The sequence below is a fragment of the Oxyura jamaicensis genome, chromosome 7 (genome assembly GCF_011077185.1).
Source record: "Oxyura jamaicensis isolate SHBP4307 breed ruddy duck chromosome 7, BPBGC_Ojam_1.0, whole genome shotgun sequence".
NCBI classification, from domain to species: domain Eukaryota; kingdom Metazoa; phylum Chordata; class Aves; order Anseriformes; family Anatidae; genus Oxyura; species Oxyura jamaicensis.
Window position 1 is genome coordinate 19,378,427 of NC_048899.1, and position 16,607 is coordinate 19,395,033.

Genomic DNA, 16,607 nt, shown 5'->3' on the forward strand with positions numbered 1-16,607 from the left:
TTATCGTTGGTGTCAGGGGCACCCACAGCGTGCCCCTGCCATGGGGCTGCATCCCTGTCCATCTCTGTCCCTCTGCTGTGCTCTGCTCTAGATCCTGCCTGCGTTTGCTGCTGCAGCTCCCCTTACCTGTGAATAAAGGTTAGAATCCCTTCTTCAAAAACTTGTGCTGCCGTTTCCCTTCCTCCAGCCCTAGCCTCTCTCCTCCCTTAGCAGCACTCCTGCCATTAACGCTTTCGAGCCCCAGCCGTCTCCTTCAGCCCCGAGCTGCGGGGCTGGGATGAGCTTTGTCCCCCCCCCCCCCCCCCCGAAAGCAGCTGGAGGCTTCGCTCCGCCACGTTATTAATAGCAAACGCCGCCCTTCGCGTCCCGCGCTTCGGCAGCTCTCCCAGCCCCAGCTTCTCCCTCCTGCGGCCCCTCGGCGGGCTCAAGCCGCTCTCCGCCGGGAAAAGGGCCCGGGCATGGCCCCACTGCCTCGCCGCTTCCTCTGCTTCATGCTCGGTAGGTGCGCGCCTGCCCCCGGCACCGCGACATGGAGGCCAGGGGCAAGCCACCTGGGCGATACCGGCCTCAAGAGGTGCCCAAAGCCATCCTCTGAGTTTGGCTGCCGGGGTGGAAATCAGCCTCCGGAGGTTCCGTCCTTCCGTTTACCCCTTCTGCCTCCTTCTGCGGGGATGCTCCTAAAAACAATCAGCTGGGACCGGGCACGGTGTCTGTGCGGGGCATTGTGTGCGGAGCTCTTGGGTGTTTGTAGGGCTTCAGGTGCAACAGGCGGAGGTCTGGGCTGGTCACCTGAGCACACACAGCACAAGGCTTGGGAGGGTCGTGCTTTGGTTACTTTTTATTAAAAGCATGTTTATTTAAGGTTATTTAAAGGGAAACCATGTACTGTCGGTGCGCTGCTGCTCCTGCATGAGTTCCTTTTCCCTTCGCTCCCCATGAGGGTTTTCTCCTCCGACCGCCCTGCATAATGCATGGAGCTTTGCTGTGCAGCAGGCTTCTCTGAGCGCCCTTATTAACTATTTAGTGCTCTCTGGCTGCTGCCGCTCTGCGGGGAATGGGCAAGTAGTTAGGATTTCTCTCTGCCCTGCTTTCCCTGGTCCTTTTCCCCTCTCTCTCTTTACCAATCTGCCTCTCGGGCTCAGTCCTGCAGGGGTGTCTCACACTGCTGATGCTTTTTTCATCCGTGGGTGGGATGCCCTGGCCGTATTTCTGTGATCCTCCTCATCAGTCCCAAGCCCCAAACCCGGAGCAAAACCCACCTCTCCCCGTCACCTTGGGACCCGTGCAGTGCTCAGGGTGAAGGAAATGGTGGCCAGGAGGTTCCATGAGAGCACCACCGGGGCCGTGGCAGGGGAGCATTGCTGGTCCTTTTGCTGCACCTTCCTCCTTCTGCCTCGGTGCCGCGACTTTTGGCACTGAGAGCGGGAGCTGCTGGTGCTCCGGGCTGCTTTTTTTCCACCTCATGTAGGAGCACATCTGCCTGCGTGCGAGCCACTTAGCCGTGATAGATAGCAGCTAATCCCGGTGCTGAGTGGCAGATGCGTTTGTCTTTCACTGCGTCCTCCTCCTGCAATTTTTTTTCTTTAAGCATGTTCTGCACTAGTTAAGGAAGAAAAAAGCCAGTCTGTCCTTGCAGGGCTGGTTGGCAGTGGGCACCGAGCCTGCACCCAGGACCGTGTCCCTTCCCGTCAGCACTGAGCCAGATCTGGGCTCCCAGATTCACCAGTGGTCTGGGGCCACCAGCAGGTGATGCTCAGGTGGGCCATACCCTCACCCTGCCCAGATATATCCGAACTGAGCCTTCTTCCTAGGCAAAAAAAAAATAAAAAATAAAAATAAAATAAAAATTAAATCCCCTTTTTCAGTTGCTCAAGCTATAGGCATCTTTGCAGCTGCTTACAGGCTCCTCACAAAGCCATGGTGATCAGGATTTGGCTGAAAATAACCCCGGTCCTGTCCAATGGGACCCAAGGCAACTGCTTCCCCTGATGGTAAAACTCTGTCTGGTTTGGGGCTTCAGCTCCCCACCAAGGCTGCTCAGAAAATGAAGCCTGGGTTTCACAGGGAGCCTCCTTATTGCCGCTGATGATGGACGAAGCAGGAGTAGTGCCTCAGGAGCTGGAGAAAAAGTGAAATAAATTGTTCCTCGGCTGCACACGTGGCTCACCAACAGGTTGTGGTCTGGCTTCACAGCCTGGGTTGGGCACCCAGACAGGGCAGCGGAGCTATTTGTGTTGCTTTTCTCCCTGATGGATTTTTATGTTTATTTAGTTTGTTCTGCAGAAGGACGCAACACATTGCCTATAACAGACCCGAAATATTGGTGAGCAGATGCTCGGCGCCGATAATTGTCAGAGCTGGCTGGAACCAGGGGCGGGCGATGCCAACCCCAAATCCCTGGTGCGTGGCTAAAACCTGTGCTTCTCTCCATTAATTCAATCAAGACGGATTATTTTTAAAACGCCCACGCTATTCATTAAGGATGTAATTATCTTTATAACTAACTGCTCATGCCAGGTCTTGGTCTGTAGGCAGCCAGCAGTCGGTGTTCGGGGTGCCTGGCTTTTGATTCATCCTGGCTTTTTTATTCAGCCCGCCTCTTTTCAGCTGGTTTTTATTTTATTTATGTGCTAAATCAGGGTATTTATTTTTTTTTTTTGAAAAAAGGAAGTATTTGCCATTCTGCCCTGTGTGGTGCTGAGGCCAGGGACAATCAGGATAAATCCTCTTTCTGGAAAGGTGCTTGTCAGCCGGCAAGCACCCAACAAGGACATTGCACTTTTCCTGCTGGGCCAGGTGTGAAACTGAAGCCTGCAGTGATGTGGTGCTTTGGAAGCCTTCTGTCATCCCCAAACATTCCCTTGTTTCAAATCCAGTTCTCAAATCCTAGAGCTGCCTTCAGTCCGACGTGTTAAATCAGTGTTGAGGCCAGAGCCTTCATCCAGCACCCCGGAGCTGTTATTCCCCTTCACCGTGTGGCACAAAGGAAAATGAAAGGATTGCTGTTTTCCAGCCAGCGCTGACAAGAGATGTGGCCTACAGCTGAGCAGAATAATTGTGAAACCCAGATGGATGTCCGAGGTTTTTATTCTGACAGCCTGGCGGGTTCGTGGTATTGTAACCTGAGCTTCAAAGTGAGGTGCCCCCACATCCCTGGGATGCGAAAAGAAAATTTCCCTCTGTAAGCACCAACACCTCGAGCGGCGGGGTGTATTTGTGGGGCCAAAAAAATAAAAAAAAAAAAAAAAAAAAAAAAAAAACACATAAATTGTGAAGGTTTGTGTGAACTGAGAGTAAAGAAGCGTGCAACTAATATGAAGGTTGTAGCGTTCAATAGCAGGGGCGTTCCCATTTTTTGCTATCACTTCATGGTTATCCCAAGCATTGCAAGATGAAATAAAATATATAGAAATAGCCACTGGTGGCTGCTGATGCTGGGGAGCTCCCCATCTTCTCGCAGTGTTACTGTGCCCGCTCAGCCTTCCCCGATGGTCAGGGATCTGCCTGTTCCCATCTGACCTTCTCCTGTTACTGCCTGCTGTAAATAGGCCTTCCTCCCGGCCCTGCGCCTCCCCAGGCGCCTCGCCTTCCACGCCAGTGGCTCTGCCCGGAGGGAGGATCCCAAGGATGGCTGAGCCATCTCCTTGTGGTGGCAAACACATCCCGTCACGCCTCAGACACTTCCAGGGACGGGACTCCGCCACCACCCTGGGCAGCCCTGTCCAGTGCCTGAGCGCCCTCTCCGTGACAAAATCCTTCCCAAGGAGAGAAGCTGTGGTTATTTAGAGAAAAACCCTCAAGAAACCACAGCTCTTGACCCAAACCCCAGCTGTGAGCAGTGCAATGGAAGCAGGTTCCGTTCATCTTTTTAATATATATTTTTTTTAACTTTCTGTAGCTCTTCAGTGCCAGCACAGTTTTTTGGCTAAGATATATATGAGCGGCTCCTTTTTTGCAGCTCTCGGAAAGCTGAGCCCTGCTCAGTGTTTGCTGGGACTCTCCAGGACATCAGTCCCACAGCAATCAAGAGGCCCTGGGATGCCCGAAAAAGCCTTTCCTGCAATCACTTTTTGACTGGTGCTCTCAGGATGTTCACCGTGAGAAGACAAATTAGCGCTCCTTATGGTGATGCCTCCAACCAGGCAATCAGCCACCCTCTGCAGGGAGTGTGTTCGTTAACAGCAGCACTAGTCCTCGTTAAATAAACATCCCAGATTTGTTGGAACTTGCTCCTCCCGCAGCCCTTTCTCTGTGAAGTACGAAAGAGTAGAGCCCTTCACTATGATAGAAACCAAACGTGCCCGCGAGGAACCCTGTTTTATAGCAGCAGGACTCGTCTCTGTGCTGAATACAGGACGGATGCAGCTTGCAGTAGGTGCTGCAGCCGGGGCCTGTTGTTTCTCCTCTCCCCACCCAAGGTGGAGATGCCAATTAGGGCTTTCCTCCAGGAAGTGGCCACGGTGCAGGAACAGATGTCAGGAAGAGCTTGGGCTTCTCTAATAACAGTTGTTTTGCTGGTACGAGCGAGTGACCTGGCTCCAGCCTCCTCCGTGCTAATTGGCACGGGCAGGAGCGAGGCAGCAGGCAGCCGACTTCTGCTTCTCTTCCTTCTCGTGCCGTGATGCTCTTGAATTTCTCCAGGTGGCTTCACCTTCCCCAGTCCCTCTCTCTCTGTTTCGCGTGTCTCACTCAGCTCTGCCTGCCTCTGGTTCCTCCTTAGCTCCTGCTTCCCCTTGGCTGCTCGCCTGGCTGTGTTTTCATCTGTTCTTCCTTTCCACATCCCACGGTCAGCATCGCTCCCACAGGGCTCGTTGTAACCCATCACTCCTGAGCCCCCCCATGTATTCCTGCACCAATTTCCCAGCCACAGCAAGAAGAGAGCTCAGAGGAGGCTTCTGAGGCTTCTGAGGGTCTGTGGGACCGTGCATCGAGGATCTGGGGGCTGCAGCAAGACCGTGTACGGAGGGCATGGCCTGGGCGTTGTGGTGGCAAGGTGTGCTGGCACAATGGCTGTGTTCAGTTGCCAAAACACCCTGGCTTTCCATCACTGCTAACATTTCTGCAGCTAAATGCCACGCTAATTATTTATTTCTTTTGTTAAAAAAAAAAATAAAAAATAAAAATAGCGCCCCCTCCCCTCCCTCCTGTGCGCGGAGCTATTCACATGTAGCAAAAAATAGAGCTGGTATGCGATGGTCGCCTGCAATGTGCTCGAGTAGCTGCAAAGGCACTAGCAGGCACTTTGGGACCAAGAGCAAGTTATTATTTATAGCCAGCCTCGGTAAATCATTCCTACTAAGGTTTTTCTTTACTCCTGATCCCCGTTCCCAGCATAACATTGCTGTTATTTGTCCTGGCAAAATTGTACAAATTTGTCCAGTAACGTGAGCTAGCTGGGACCCCGATCAGGCTGCTCATGTCCATTCCCTGCTGCTCTTTCTGCACGTGCCATACAGCCCTCCGGCCCCAAATTCTCTGAGCCCATAAGAAGCAGCCTTTTCTGCCCTGATCCTGAACCACTGCATGGCAGAGTGGTGCAGCCTGAGGCTAGACCAGAGGGGACAGGAATTTCACTGTGCTCCATGCAGAGATGGATACTTGCTTGGAAGCTCAGCACCTTGCAGGAAATTTTTAAGGGTTCCCTTGCACAGCAGCAGCAGGGACCTGTCTGTGCTGTTGCATCTAACCAAAAAAATGTGAGTTTAAACCCAAAGAGGTGCCTAACAGAGGATAAATCTGCATCCATTCTTATTTATGGCTCACCCGAGAGGACATTGTTTGATTGACTCAGGGCCATCGCCTGACCCGTGCCTGTCTTTCAGCCCACCACTTCATCGCAGCGACGGCGTGCCACGAGGCGGAGTACGGCCGGCAGATCCGCGAGCGCTGCCTCCGGCCCTTCAAGCTGAGCATGGAGGGCATCGGGCAGCGGCTGTGGTGCGACTGGGACGAGACCATGGGGTAAGTGCCCGAGGGGCACCGCGGGTGCTGCCACGTCGGGGGCATCCTGCAGCCACAAGGGTGATGGGCAGTGGTGTAAATTTATCCTTGGGGAGCTTCAGGAGGCGCCGGGACGTGGGGCTGGGCACCCTGCTCGGGGTGTCATGCTGGAGCAGGGCTGGGGCGGGTGGACCATGGGGTCCCGTCCCACCTTGGCCAGTCTGGGATTAAATGGGATTTCATTTAGGCCTACGCAGTACGTAGAAGCCAGGACAGCAGTCCCAGGCCTGTCCTGCTCAGCGTGTCCGTGTACACTGAGGAACCCACGAGGCCCAGAGGTGAAGTTTTAACAGGAGGGGCTCGCAGTTCTCACTGTCAGCTTCGTGCTGGGGATCCATCTGTTAGCAAGGCAGCAGGTGCTCCGCTGCCCTGCTGGTGACTCACCGCTTGATGCACATGCTTTTGGGAGATTAGTTTTGCACTCAGGTTCTCCACTCGGTCCAAAATGCCCTACTTCATCCCAAAAAAAAACCATGCTCTGCCTCAGCATGGTGAGACACCTTCAGCCCTTTCCTACCTGAAGTTGCTCAAAAATGCTGCTCTCTGCGCATCAGGATTGGGAGGTTTTGGTGCTTTGTGCTTGTTTTCTTTGTCGTGCTGTGGCCGTTCCCCAGCCCGGTGCACAAAAACCAGCCCTTGCGGCACACCAGGGGGTGGAGGGAAGTCAGGAACCGTGAGCAGGTGTGGCTGTATGCCACCAGTGTTTTGCACAAAAGTAGAGGGTTTTGGTTCATTTCCTGCTCGGTCCCCTTCTTCTGTGCCAAATTCAAATCTGTATTTGTATGTGTATATAAACATAAATATATACACGTGTTTATATATAGCCTAGGAAAAGCACAGCCTGGGTTTCTTTCCCCTTTACTGGTGATAAAATGGAGGGGAGAAGGGGAGTGGGAGGGCAGTGTGGGAGATGCTCCGATCCCGAGAAACCTCAGAAAACTCCTCCACTTCCTCAAAGAGGCTTTGGCTTCGCGAGACCGGCGTTAGCCGTTACCCAGCTTTTTCTATAGGGAAATTAGCCGGGGGATTTGGGCATCTCTCACATTTTCTGTGCAGCCCGGGGATGCCGGCATTGCCCAGCGTGGCGGCTGGCACTCCTGAAGCCGCTGAGGCTGGGGCACCTCGGCAGAGCCACTGCTCAGGAAGCACAGGTGCATTAAGGAGCTTGTTCTTTACCTCTGACATCCTGTTCGCCTCCTAAATAGCTTCTGTTAAACCTGTTATCCCCAAGGCACTTGGAGGAAACGTTGATAAACTTGCTGCCTTTAATTTGATTGCGTGAGTTCATGAGAACACAAACCCCGGGTTGTTTAAGAGATGGCATTCCTCTGATCCTCCTGTGCCCTCAGGACAGTTGGCAAATCAGGTAGAAATAGCTCAGCTACGCTGTAGACAATCTGCCCTGCATGGGTAGGGGCTTGGGGTGAGGAAAAGCAGCGGTAGGAGCATGCCCAGGTAGGGATGGCATGGGCTGGGTGCCTGCTGCAGGTTCGGAGGGAAGAGTTTTGCTTCTGCTGAGCACGGGATGGAGAAATGGAAATAAACCCCCTGCCTAGAGCCTCATGTTCTCTCCGTGTCTTCCCCCAAACCAAGGAATTTTGATGCTTGAAACTGGCTGAGATGGAGAGCTGAAGGAGAAATGTGTACAGGTTTTTGCCTCTACCTAACAGGTGCCACCTGGCGCTGGGCTTGGAGCTGTGATTTCCCACGTGTGGCATTTAGGGGTGAAGGACCTGTGCGGCAGACCTACCCCCTACTGCTGGGCTGGGGAGGCGTGCCCTGGAGCATCTTCCCTGGGAGGGAGGCTGGGGGAGAGGAGGCCTGGGGAACCCATCCATGTCCACAAACACTGAGGGGAGGGCAGAGGACGGAGCCGTTCCCTCGGGTCCTGTCCTCTGTCCCCATCCCCTTCTCATCGCTCCCTGCGGTGCCGTCGGGCAGTGCCCTCTTTTGGGGTGCACCTGTGGGACCCCAAATCCACCCCAGGTGGGCTCAGCTCACTTGGGGTTCCCGGGAGGGGGCCGATGGCAAAGTCACCGTCACTCCTCTGCTTTCTATTGCCACAGCTGCGCCTGTCAGTCCTGGCTAGGGCACCAGGCTGTCACCCGACCCTGCCCCGCTGAGAATACACCCCAAGGGTTCTGCTCAGCTCCCGGGGTCTTCTGGATGCGCCCTCGTGGTGCCACACATCTTGCTCCGGTGTCAGTGCTGCGGGCAGGGGCATTGCTCAGGATTTGCAGTGCCGTCAGCATCCGGATCCTCTAAAACCATAAATCATGCCTGATTGCCTCCCCAGGGCAGAGTGCAGAAATATAACTATACATATATTTGAAAACAAATCAAGCTGCACTTTTCAGAACAAATGGAAGCCCCCAAAGCCCCCACCTCCCTCTGGACACTGGGAATAGCTCCATATTTCCTGCCCTTCCTGGAGCCTGAGCTGGCTTTGCCCAGTGTGGGCTGGGGCTGGTGAGCAGAGCGAGGTGGTGGGGACGTGGTGGTGGGGACGTGGTGGTGGGACATCAGCCAGGGGGAGGAACATGGGTAGCAAGGGGAATGCAGAGCACCCGTGCTGGCAGCTCTGCTCCCAGAGGCTCTTGTTGCTGGCTTCGGTGACCAGCGTGGGACGAGCGCGCTGTGCCCCAGGCACCAACAGTGCCGCTCTTGCATGGGCTCGTCAGCCCTTCCGACAGCAGTGAGGGTGGTTATTTACTCATCCGCACCCCTCTAAATGCCACGAGCTACAAGGGAGACTTGTTTTCCCTTGGAGAACCTGTCCATGGCCCGTGATCAGCCCCTGATCAAGGACAGGTGTGGGGGAAGGCAAACACGGGCACTGCAGGAGGGATTCTGTGTGTTGTAATTCATCCCAGCGAGCAGCGGTGTCCTGATCTCGTAGCTGGTGGTGCACCCCTAGCGAGGCGGTCCCTGCCACGGCCAAGGGTCTAGCAGATAATGCGGAAGAAATGAAAAAATATATTATTATTATTTTCTCTGTTGTTCTAGGATGAGGCGTGAGGAGTTGGGATGGAAAAAATGCATCTGTCCATATTTGTGTATCTGTTTTTACACAAACAGACATTTTTAAAGTGGGTGTTATTTGAACCTCATGGAAACTCCTTTCCTTCTGGGCAGCCAGCTGGAAGGATGGGATGCTTTTTGTGAAGTTTTTTTCTTTGTTCAAGGTGTCAGAGCATTAACCAGGTCAGACCCCCTGTAGTTTCTAATAGCACCAGTACAGGCATGTTATTGTATCTAAATAAATATATCCCAGTCATCTCCTGCCTGCTTTAGCCAGCACCAGCACTTTAAAGCGGGTTCAAAGAGGCAAAACCAGATGGGAATAAAGAAAAAAAAGCCTTATATTTTGATGCCTGGCTACCTGCAGTCTCACCCATGCGCCGGCAGCGCCCCGTAGCACGAAGCCTGCCTTCTGGCAGCTAGCTGCATCGCTGCCACGCAGCGCCCGGTGCCACCGCAGTGCCCCTGTCTGTGTTGCAGCACCTACGGGGAGCTGACCAACTGCACGGTGGCCGTGGCCGAGAACCTCACCTGCTACTGGCCCAACCGGCTGGTGGACGAGTTCTTCGTCGCCGTGCACCGCCACTACTTCAGGAACTGCTCCCCGTCCGGCCGGGCGCTGCACGACCCCCCCAACGGCGTGCTCTGCCCCTTCATCCTGGTGCCCGTCCTCGTCACCCTGCTGATGACGGCGCTGGTGGTGTGGAGGAGCAAACGCAGCGAGGGCATCGTCTAGGGATGGGTTTTGGGCACGGCACAGCCGAGGAGCATCCCAAGGGTGCCGAGGCCCCGCGGCATCCCCGCTGGTCCCCTCCGCAGGCGGCGGTTCCCAATTAAATCAATTGTTAACGAGCCGGTCACTGGACGGCGCGGGATGCTGGTGGCGGTGAGGATGCTGCTCGCCGGGTACCAGGGCAGTGCTGCGGCAACACTCGGCCTCTCCCTGCTTCCCTCCCAGCACCCCACAGCTCCCACTGGGGAAAAAAAAAGAAGGAAAATTTGGGAAAATAAGGGAAAAAAAAAAGACAAATGGGGGGATTGTAGTCCTGCCTGCGGTGCCGGCGCAGCACTGGGACATGCCATGACCACAAGGATGGCAGGTCAGGGTGCAAGCTGGGTGATGAAACCTTCGCTTTTCTTCCTTTTATCCTTTTTTCTTGGTTTACCCCTTTTTAACACCAGGAAAGGCATCTTCTCACCCATGGACGGGCTCTGCCCGGCGGGGATGGTCACTGCCCCACGCTGGGAGGTGACGCTGGTGGTGGCACTGGTGGCCTTGGCGGTGCCACAGGGCTGACCAGCAACGGGAATTGGATGCCTTCCCTAATACATAAATAAATAAATAAATAAATACAGAAGTAAAGCAGGTGCCAGCCTTTGGTGTGAACCCTTAGCGCTCATCCCCTCCATGAAGCCATGGATCTACGTGGATCACGGTCATCTGGAACCTGCTGCCCAGGGGCTGGGGTTGGGGTGTCCCTATGGGTCTCCTTTGGGGTCCCAGGAGCTTCAACCCAAGCTGGGCCCAGGGGAGGGAGGGACTTGGGGGGTGGGGGTGGGGATCAGAGGCTGAGGAGCCAGGGGGATCGCACCCAGCTGCGTGCAAAGCAGGTTGAAGCAGGGAGGCTGCTGGGGTGGACATGTGCCAAGTGCAGGGCAAGAGCAGCCCATGATGTCCCCACAAGGTCCCACTGCTGCCCACAGGGCAAGCCCTTGCCCCCCAGAGGGGTTTCAGCCCTGGATCAGTGCAGCCCCCTTGCTCCCATGCCTGTACCTGCAGCCCCGTGCTCACACAGGCTGCTTGCACGCCAAACCTGCCCTGGGGGTCTCTGAGGGCCCCAAAGCTGCAGGACAGCTCAGTACATTCACATCCCTGCAGGGACAAGGGTGAGAGCCCAAAAAGTGTGGAGTTTTCCCCACTTGTGCTGTAGGAGGGAAGGTGACAGCGGTACGAGGGTGCAAGCAGCATCTGCATTAAGGGAAACTGGTTCGGTGTTTCTGACAGGATCCTGCCTCTGTAAGCAAGAACACGATGCCCTTCCCAAGCTTCCTGTGGGAGCCGTTCATGGGGATAACAAGCAGGCAGTGCCTGGGCACCACACAACACACACTTGCTCCGTAGGAAACCACACAAACATTTATTTCTATGGTTCATCTATTTTATAAAAGCATTTCGCTCTGCGGTGGGAGCTCGAGGCACCACAGACGGCAGCAGGGGAACGCCAAACGCCCTCAGCCTGGACTCCAAAGTGATTCCTGAGGTTCGTGCTACTCTTCTCGGGAGGAGCTCTGCTTCCGCATCCTCTGACCGGTTGTGGGAGGTACAGCTACGTACAGAAAAGGCAACTACAGCGTAATACCCTTCCAAGTTACCAAAAAAAGCCAGGCGCACAGGAGTGTTTAAGAGAGGGTGCAGCGCGGTATTACTCTTAGATGCGTTATTAGTCACTCGCTTTGGGTGCAGGAGGTTGAGGGACACAATCAGGTGCTCTCCAGGCAGTGGTGCCTGAATTTACTTTCATCAGATCCAACAGCGCCTGATGCGCCCTCACCACATCCTGATCTGAAAGCCAAAGGCAGATTTCTTAAACAAAAAATCTCCCTTTTGTTACATTTTCACAGAAATATATATATAATATATATATAATTTTACTAATACTACACATTTACTTAAGTTACAGATTAGCCTATATTTAACTACTTCACACAATGAATAGAAACAAACAAACAAACAAAAAAAATACTGTAGCCCAAACAGGAGCTGAAAATAACATAAAAATCCCAAACTCGTGACAAAGATGGACTTACATTAAATATAATCAGAATTTCAATACCAAAGCTAGAGCTTTGTTAGGGCTTGCACTTGGGCAAGCTCTCAGCCTGACTTCAGTGACTCTTGGAATAAGCTCCCATTGTTTTTGCTCATCAAAGGCAACAGTATTGTGATTTGGTTCACAGGAGACCATTTTATTGCCAACTCAAAGTGTTCCAAAAACACACCGCCTTCTTTTTTCTTCTTTTCCCCCCAAACTAGGCAAGAGTTAAAAAAAAGTGTGTAATTACAATTTCAATAGTGATTTCTTGTAACTTCTCAAGCATATCTCATCAACAGGATATACAGTACAGTTCAGAGGAGTAAACATTTTAAAAGTAAGCAAACAACTTTTTTCAACCAACATACACAATTTCTTGCTGTATTTATGCTGAACTCTCCTTTTAACATGGACAAGTTATGAAGTTAGTTTTCTTCTTCGGTACAACATGGACACAGGACTAGTACAATCCGGGCTGGTTTTCTTGTTGGTGTTGTTGAAGTTAAGGACAACTCTGCAGCATGGAAACCGTGGTCCTGCCATCCATCCCCCTTCATCATCTCGCGTAGCGCTTAATGTAATCTTCAACTTTATTTCGGAAGTCCTCCTAGAGGGAAGCAGAGGCAGAATTACTGCGGGCGAGCCAGAGAGGGACTAAACGAGGACCGTGGTGGCGGTGAATTTGCAGGGTAGCACCGGTGTGGTGCTGTTTCCATCCCACCTACTCAACCAGCGGCCGCAGCTCTCCTCCAGAGCCCACGTGTTTCAGCTCCGGCGCATAATTGAGCAAGATGGGTCACTGCTTTTTTGTCATCTGTCACAGCCTAAAGCATTAAAGTTTTATAATCCAAGTTCTTCATTTCTGAAAGCAGTTCAGAGGGAACACAGCAACATCGACACAGGAGACAAAGAAGGCCTGGAACACAGTGTCCTTGTGTGCTGGAGCTGCTGGGAGAGCATGGGCCATGGAACACACAAATCCTTCGCGCACCAAGCCAAGGATCTGTGTTAGGAGGAGCACAAACCCTGCAGCCACGACCCACGGGAGCACAGGGAGGCACAGTACTGCTCTGAGCATCACAGCCGGTCTGGGAGCACAGCCCCAGGCTTGCTGGCATGCAAAGCTCTTCCAAGAGATGCCGAGCACTCTGGTACCCTGCCCCGAGCAGAGAGCCCTGTTACACCAAGGGTACGGACAGCGACAGCTTGCACTGCTTGGAAATAATGACTGATCACTGTTCAAGGACTTTTTCACTTCTTTGTTAAGAGCAGAAAGGAGAGCACCACGATACGTGCTATGGCTTCGGAATGTCAGTGCTAGCAAGTTCTGAAAAGCAGCGAGCCGTCACTTCTGGGGTGAAGCTCTTCTTAAAGACAGGCAGGGAGCTGCCTTCCCCTGCACTGGCGTGCAGTAACCCACCCTGAAACTATATACAGCACAATAACTAAAATGGGAACAAACTGTCAAAGCTTAAATGAACCCACAAGATAACGTTGCCTACTTCTACACCAACATCACAGCAGCTTTGAACATTTCCTCTGCAATGCCTCGCTTGGGGTGCTTTCTAACAGCAAAAAAGTCAGATTATCTCAGCTCCAATCCCAAATAAAAGGCTTGAAGAAGAATTATGCCCCATCAGAAATGCTTTCCTTGAGTTTGTTTTCCAGTTAGCAAAGTGCATCACAGAGATATCCACAAACTATCTGCAAACGGCTCTAAATCTCCAAGAAGCATGACGCACAGCTAAAGGCCAAAACCACCACAGACAGGGAATCAAACCTATAAACACATGTTAGGGAAAAAAAAACACCACAAACAGCTCCCCTCAGGAGGCACAGATGTGTGCTTTGGCTGAAACAGCAGCAGACGGCACAAGCTACAAGCACCCGTTCCAGGAAATCACCCCGAGATGCCTGACACCAGGACCCCGGGCGCAGCGAGGATGGCCGTGAGGGCTGCGTGCCGCCAGGAAGCAGGGCTGCACGAGCCCCTTCCGCCTGAGATGCCCAGGAGATGGGTGACCTGCACTTCTTCAGAGAAAGGAGCAGCTGCTGGCGTGATGCAGCATCTGCTGAACGTAATCTCGGGGGTAACGTCTTAGCTGCACGCATACCTGTCTCCACGCCTGCACACGTTAAATGTGCAAAGAAACCAGTGCTGGAGAGCTGATGCCTTCTTCGCTTTAAATAAGATGTTGTGCATCAGCCAACTCCAATCCTCTGACAACACTTCGGATAGCTGAGTAGCACGCTCAAGTGTTCCTGAAGTGACTACTTATAAACAGCGTGTCTCGGAGCGGTCCCCGGGTCTGAGGCTGTCTGCAGCACGAGAAACCTCCCGATGCCTCGAGCCTGTTAAAATACCACGCAGCCAAAAATAAGTGGCACTTTGAACTTGTTTTCAGCTCTGCTAAGTTGCAGACTACCTTGATGCAAACTGGAACAGTTACTCACGATGGCAAATCAAGCTGGAAACCTTGGCTGGGCATGATGGGCATCCTCAGCACCACAGGCTGATCCTCCACCGCAGCACAAGGCCAAGAAATACCACTGGCCACGTAATAGAGCCAGCTGCATCTTTCCCGGACCCACAACACCCACAGGCAGCTCAGGAGCATTCTCTGTGCTCCCACCAGCACCTTTTGTGGTTCCCAAGTGGAATGCCGGGCTCTCTGAAACGACTTCCCGGGAGCAGCACTTGCTGCCTGTGGACGTGGCTGCTGCCAGGAGGCTCTCGTTACGGGGCTGTAATGCTGCCTTCACACGCCACGTGGCCCAGCAGCTCCTGATGAGCAGTGCGCCTCTCTGCGCACGTCTGTGTGCAGGACTCAGTACCCAGCAGCACAGAATTACGCACTGTGCATCACGACGAGGCACGGCACAGCTGTCCCCGTGTCACCGGGGCTGTCAGGGCTCTCTGGGATCCAGAAGTCCCGCTCTGCAGGTGCTCACCTCTCAAACCCATGTAGGAGAAGAAACCATCTAAAACTGGAGATGGTACACGGCTTTGGAGCACACCTAGAGCAGCTCTGCCCCGAGCTGCAGGGAGTTCAGAGGGGTACGTGAGCACGACGGGTCCTGGGGGAACGTGCGAGCAGTGCTGCAAGGAGTATTTGCTGCATGAGTAATGCTCACCGAGTCACCACTTTGTGTGCTGAAAATCCCTCTGGGACGATCAGTCAGTCGAAGGGAGATTCAAAATGAATTGCTGGATGAAGAGTACGTAACAGACAGCTCGTACAACATAGCTTACAATATCATTTCGCTGAAAACCGGGCCACAGCACGGACTGTGTAGTGCAACACAGATCCCACCCAACATCTCCTACGTGTATTTAAACAAAGAAGTTTAGCCAGTAAACTTTGAGCAAATAAAAACATATTTTTAGTTGACACTCTGGCCAACAGTATCAGTTTCAAACATCTCCAGATTTCACAATTTCCATTTGTGCTCTACGTTCCTACTAGACAGCACGAAGCGCGTGATGATTTGCATTAAGGAAGTAGGAAAAACAACTCCTTGTCTAATTGGGTCTAGGTAGAAGTTATATGGACTGATGTGTTACTAACACAATTCACCCAAGTCTCAACTGATGAGCTTCTTGTCTTGAAGACATCCCCCACTGAAATGAGACGAATTCCTAAAGCTATGGCACCTCTAGAAGTTGTTACTACAGCGTACCTTACACCGAGGGCACGAACAACCTCAGTAGCTGGCCAGAGCAGGACCTCAGAGCAAATGACACATCTTTTTATTATTATAGGATTACAGGAACAAAAGGAAAACAGCCATGCCCAAGCCCCGGAGGAGAATTACAGTCTACAACGTGTAAAAGTGTACTGAAGCACACTTCAGAATTAAGAACCATTTGGAAAAACAATGACCTGATTTGGCATCTCTACGAGCGGCTGTGTCTTCTTCCAACGTGCTCTACAGCACCGAGCTGTACTGATTAACGGCTCTCCTATTATTAAGCTTTTAATTGGGGAAAAAATCTGTTCAAGTACCCAAAGCAAACACAATAAATACTTCAATGCAAGTTCTGACAGCAACCAGAGAAGCTTGCTGAAAAAAAATATGTAAAACTCAGATTCTTTTTTACATAAACCTTCGTAATAAAACAAAGTAGATTGAGCTCCCTATCCCTGCTGTACCTATTAGGAGTACCCCTTCACACAGCACAGTAGTTGGCAAAACTTTTCTTCTTCCTCCTCCTCACGCTGACCTTGGTTTCTGCCCTCAAGGAGGCTCTTCCACCCTCCTCGGGGTGTGTTAGCGTGGCTGCAGGCCGTGCTGCCCGGCTCCTGCAGGAACATGCACAGCTTACTGCCGCTGGGGTGACTGCAACGACTGGGCTGTTTTGGAGTGCTATTTCTGATCCACCTTCACATAGTTAGATTTACAACTCTGGAAAATCCAAACTGAGACGAAGAAGTAAATGATCACAAAAAATACTCCGTTGCTCCTGCTCTCCTTTGCATAAAGCAAGCACTGAAGTAGTAATAAAAAGCCACCATTTTAACAGAAAATTATTTTAATGCAAAGTTTATCACCAGGTTTATATCCCAAATGATTGCTTTCAAGTCCTTCTGTTTTAAAGTGCATTTTAGTCCAAAAAAAGGGTCTTTGTGTGCCAGTAACCAAGCAACAGCCAGATGACATTACTCAGCCCCGTGCGAAGTTTTGGGAGGAGGATATAATCATCAGGTAGATTCACCCATTAGCCCTACGAAGCATATTTAAAACGACCTTCCCTTTCTGTTCCTCCTTGAG

General features: G+C 52.3%; 2 protein-coding genes across 2 annotated transcripts in view; one reads left to right on the forward strand and one right to left on the reverse strand.

Moving 5' to 3' along the window:
• The first annotated feature begins 266 nt into the window (after positions 1 to 266).
• RAMP1 (receptor activity modifying protein 1) lies at positions 267 to 10,034 on the forward strand. The gene is made up of 3 exons (XM_035331764.1): positions 267 to 498; positions 5,823 to 5,961; positions 9,502 to 10,034. Exons 1-3 carry the CDS (start codon positions 459 to 461, stop codon positions 9,755 to 9,757), a joined length of 435 nt encoding a protein of 144 aa, XP_035187655.1. The 5' UTR covers positions 267 to 458; the 3' UTR covers positions 9,758 to 10,034.
• Positions 10,035 to 11,967: 1,933 nt separating this feature from the next.
• The window catches only part of UBE2F (ubiquitin conjugating enzyme E2 F (putative)), a 65,549-nt gene continuing 60,909 nt past the window's right edge, over positions 11,968 to 16,607 (reverse strand). Inside the window, exon 10 of the mRNA XM_035331760.1 lies at positions 11,968 to 12,441. Within this exon, the coding sequence (XP_035187651.1) occupies positions 12,391 to 12,441 (51 nt within the window). The 3' untranslated portion in view covers positions 11,968 to 12,390. The remainder of the gene's footprint in view (positions 12,442 to 16,607) is intronic.

Bases quoted from the DNA above. Each gene is read 5' to 3' on its own strand.
- RAMP1 (XM_035331764.1), top strand. From the start codon at position 459: ATGGCCCCACTGCCTCGCCGCTTCCTCTGCTTCATGCTCG. The intron at 499-5,822 runs GTAGGTGCGCGC...CCTGTCTTTCAG, and splicing joins CTTCCTCTGCTTCATGCTCG to CCCACCACTTCATCGCAGCG. The intron at 5,962-9,501 runs GTAAGTGCCCGA...TCTGTGTTGCAG, and splicing joins GACTGGGACGAGACCATGGG to CACCTACGGGGAGCTGACCA.